At 53.5% G+C, this 3,734-nt stretch overlaps 3 protein-coding genes across 3 annotated transcripts; 2 read left to right on the top strand and 1 right to left on the bottom strand.

Annotated features, from left to right (window-relative positions):
- Positions 1-185: 185 nt before the first annotated feature.
- KVP18_001429 (uncharacterized protein) lies at positions 186-1,196 on the top strand (the record flags this gene model as incomplete). The annotated part of the gene is made up of 1 exon (XM_067951432.1): positions 186-1,196. The coding sequence occupies one exon, from the start codon at positions 186-188 to the stop codon at positions 1,194-1,196; it is 1,011 nt and encodes a 336-aa protein (XP_067811296.1).
- Positions 1,197-1,964: 768 nt separating this feature from the next.
- Positions 1,965-2,693, top strand: KVP18_001431 (uncharacterized protein; the record flags this gene model as incomplete). Its single annotated transcript, XM_067951434.1, has 1 exon — positions 1,965-2,693. The coding sequence occupies one exon, from the start codon at positions 1,965-1,967 to the stop codon at positions 2,691-2,693; it is 729 nt and encodes a 242-aa protein (XP_067811298.1).
- Positions 2,694-3,325: 632 nt separating this feature from the next.
- On the bottom strand, positions 3,326-3,670 carry KVP18_001430 (uncharacterized protein; the record flags this gene model as incomplete). The annotated part of the gene is made up of 1 exon (XM_067951433.1): positions 3,326-3,670. The coding sequence occupies one exon, from the start codon at positions 3,668-3,670 to the stop codon at positions 3,326-3,328; it is 345 nt and encodes a 114-aa protein (XP_067811297.1).
- Positions 3,671-3,734: the final 64 nt, after the last annotated feature.

The raw sequence follows: 3,734 nt of genomic DNA, 5'->3' as shown, positions 1-3,734 counted from the left end.
CTATCCATGATCTACCAGGGACCAATGTTTGTCTGGTTGAGACACCACCGGAACCTGTCAAGTCTGTCTGTGTCGCAGCGGACGACTGGGATCTCGACCTAGACTTCCAGCCCTCTTCGGCCCATGCAATTGAGACAGCACCAGAACCTAAGGATGACGGACAAGTTGATGTCCGCATTGTGGAGATGCCCGATCCTATCCATGATCTACCAGGGACCAATGTCTGTCTGGTTGAGACACCACCCGAACCAGTCAAGTCTGTCTGTGTCGCAGCGGACGACTGGGATCTCGACCTAGACTTCCAGCCCTCTTCGGCCCATGCAATCGAGACAGCACCAGAACCTAAGGATGACGGACAAGTTGATGTCCGCATTGTGGAGATGCCCGATACTGTCCATGATCTACCAGGGACCAATGTCTGTCTGGTTGAGACACCACCCGAACCAGTCAAGTCCGTATGTGTCGCAGCAGACGACTGGGATATTGACCTGGACTTCCAGCCCTCTCCGGTCCATGCAATTGAGACAGCACCACAACCGAAGGATAGTGGAGGAGTCGATGTCTGCATTGTGGAGATGCCCGACCTTATCCATGATCTACTAGGGACCAGTGTCTGTCTGGTTGAGACACCACCCGAACCAGTCAAGTCTGTCTGTGTCGCAGCGGACGACTGGCTGGACTTCCAGCCCTCTTCGGCCCATACAATTGAGGCAGCACCAGAACCTAAGGATGATGGACAAGTTGATGTCCGCATTGTGGAGATGCCCGATCCTATCCATGATCTACGAGGGACCAATGTCTGTCTGGTTGAGACGCGATCGGAATCCGTCAAGTCTGTATGTGTCGCAGCTGACGACTGGGATTTTGACCTAAACTTTCAGCCCTCTTCAGCCACAAACGGAAATTCTTCCGTGTCTATTGCGTGGCCCACAGACGAAGCAAAGCGATCCCCACCCATCAAAGGTTCGTGTAAGAAATCTGCCTGTGACAAGGAGGACCCCCTGTGGGAACCGGGAACGTGCGTGCTCGAATTCGACGTCTCTTCAAGACCCCACCCTGCCAAACACACACCTTCTAAACACCCTACGAAGTCACCCCCTCGTAGGGCCCAACAACCTCTGGCTCCGGTTGGTCTTCCACGGCGGAAGCCTCACAAGGCAGACCATCTCGACCTGGACGACTTGCTTAATTTTTGAACTCCAATGCACGCATAGCGCCGAACATTTGTATAATTGATGCGATAAGGCGACATCAATATCTCGAGACTCGGAAATTTGACCAGCTTCGTTGGGTAGCGCCATATCCGTATCTACGGCTGGCTCCGACTGCACTCTTGATCAGCTCGTTGGGTAGCACAATATCTACGGCTGGCCATTCTTTGAGCAGCGGTTCCCAGCCCACGTCAATCTTCTAGAAGCGCTCCCCTAACGACTCCACTGCACCCTTCCCCCACACCCTTCCCCCAAGAGATTCTCTGAGCCACAACATAAATCAGCTTGGAAAGGAAGAGTAAGGTCCCCAAAAGATTGGGTTCAGCTCCAGATCTGATCAACACGTGTCACATCTCAAAGCTCGGAACTGATAAATTTGATACTTTACTCAGACGACATTCACATCCCAACTGATAAATTTGAGACTTTACTCAGACGACATTCACATTCCAAAGATCGGAACTGATAAAGTTGAGACTTTACTCAGACGACGTTCACATAACAAAGCTCGGGACTTTGATCAGCTCACTGGGTAGCACCATCTCCGTGGCGTCCGCTAGCTCCGACAGCACTCTCGCCACTTGTGATTCTGTGAGCAGTGTTTCCCCACCCCCCATGTCGAGCTTCTCTGGTTCCGAAATCTCACTTCCTTCCCTTTTGTCTGGTTCCACATGTACCCTTGTCCCGTGCGATTCGCCCGGTTCCCTGTCCTGGCACCTTCCATCCGAGTTAATTCAATGGACGGTGTATGGTATGCAGGGGGTGCTCTGGTGTGCAGACCACAATAGCTGGGTCGTCCGTCACCAGAACGGCGCTACCAGGTTCCCCCTCCACAACGGATCCAGTCAAGAAGCCCTGACCCGCGCTGTGGCTGCGAATCTAGGATATCGGCGCAAAACGCGAGGCCAGAGGCAGACTGAGCAGCAGGACCGATCAGATCTGATGATGGCTGAACAAATCGTATCTCAAGCAGACTATGACCCGCTGATGTTCCCCACGGCCCAGTGCTCCAAGGACTGCGCGCCAGAGCATGCATCGCCGGAGGAATTGCAGGTTGCTTGGTGTGAGCACGAGAAGACCTGGGTGGCGCTGGAAGGCCGCACTGTACTGAGGCGCTTCCCAGTTGGTGGTGGCACTAAGGTCGAGACGTTGGTGCAACTCGTGTCCTGGCGTCTGCACCTCAACCGCTGCCGGAAGCGCAAACGCGCTGGGCCAGACCTCCGACCTGGAGTGTTCTGGAACGAATCTCAATGCCTGTACACCTGCCAAGTGCTCAGTTGCGGAGGAGCTCGGCCCCGCCGCCGCTTCCGAGCCAGCGAATTCGGCAGCAGGCGGCAGGCGTTTCAGGAGGCTAAGAAATTCCAAGAGTTCCACGACTTGAAGAGGGCCCGTGAGATAGTAGAAGCAGCGTTAGGGGAGGGTGACAACTTGAATGAACCGCGTACATCGCGGCCTGGGAACCCGAGCGCACCTGATGATTAGGGTGGAACTAATCTCTTGGAGACTTTACTTCCTTCCTCGGCTGATTTGTGTTGCGACACATACCATCAAGGGCGACCGCTAGGCATCTCTTATGAGATGTGTAATAAGTAAACTGAATGGAAGGTTTTTTAATGAAACAATCGTCTCAGAAACACTGGATCATCTGGCGATTGAAACAATCGTCTCAGAAACACTGAATCATCTGGCGATTTTCCTCCGATGACAAAGTTCGTCGCACGTCATGTTATGCATCCTACACACAAGGAGGGATACAGCGATCTGTGATGTCCCAACTCTCGACGAGATTGGGATCTGTGGCGAACGTGCTACTGACCTACAGTTGAAGAGAGACTTCAGTAAATGAGCAGGTCAATCTCCTGAGTGATACGGTGACGTGGCGGAAGCCACGATCTCCAAGTCTCAACTGGCCCCGACCGCCCTAGGCTCGTGTGTGTAAAAGAGTTTTATGGCACCCATACAAGGAGAAACACTCAGAAATAGTTCTTCCTTGACTTCCATGGGCGGTCGGTGGTGGTGGGGGCATCATAGACCGATGTTCAGGTGTTCGTGAGTTCCAACATTTGGCGAGTGGCAGTCGTCAATGATCGTCAGAAGCGCCTGAACTGCAGGCTTTAGGAGTAGGGAGGCGGAGCTACGAAGTGCATGGGTTCCCTGATGACTTCTGGCCTATCCCAGAAAATCTTTCGGTCCTCTTCGTTGGTGTGGTCGAGACGCCGCGATGAAGGGTCCACGAGTTCTTGATGTTTAAGAGGCGTTCCCACTTTTGCAGGGAGATGTTGAAGTTTCCGACTTCTAGAGGCTCTCGCCTTGGTGGCGGCTCTCCTGTTCTGGTAGGCATCACCCATTGTAGCCCCTGGGGGTAATGGAATGGCCAGAAGTTCCCTCAGAATGTCCGCCTGACATTTGTGGGTTCCGAAGATTCGCCTGGCCTGCTGGATGGTCAGACGCGCTACCATTGCGCCACAGGCCCGACGACAGAGGCAAACAACATTCGGCTGAGAGTGAACACTGAGGGCAGTA

Source organism: the organism of the source record quoted next (assembly GCF_019968955.1).
Source record: "MAG: Porospora cf. gigantea A chromosome Unknown PgA_NODE_2290_length_3734_cov_707.254, whole genome shotgun sequence".
Lineage (NCBI taxonomy): Eukaryota > Apicomplexa > Conoidasida > Eugregarinorida > Porosporidae > Porospora > Porospora cf. gigantea A.
The sequence above is the reverse complement of the archived record's forward strand: the minus strand, read 5'-3'. Positions and strand labels throughout refer to the sequence as shown.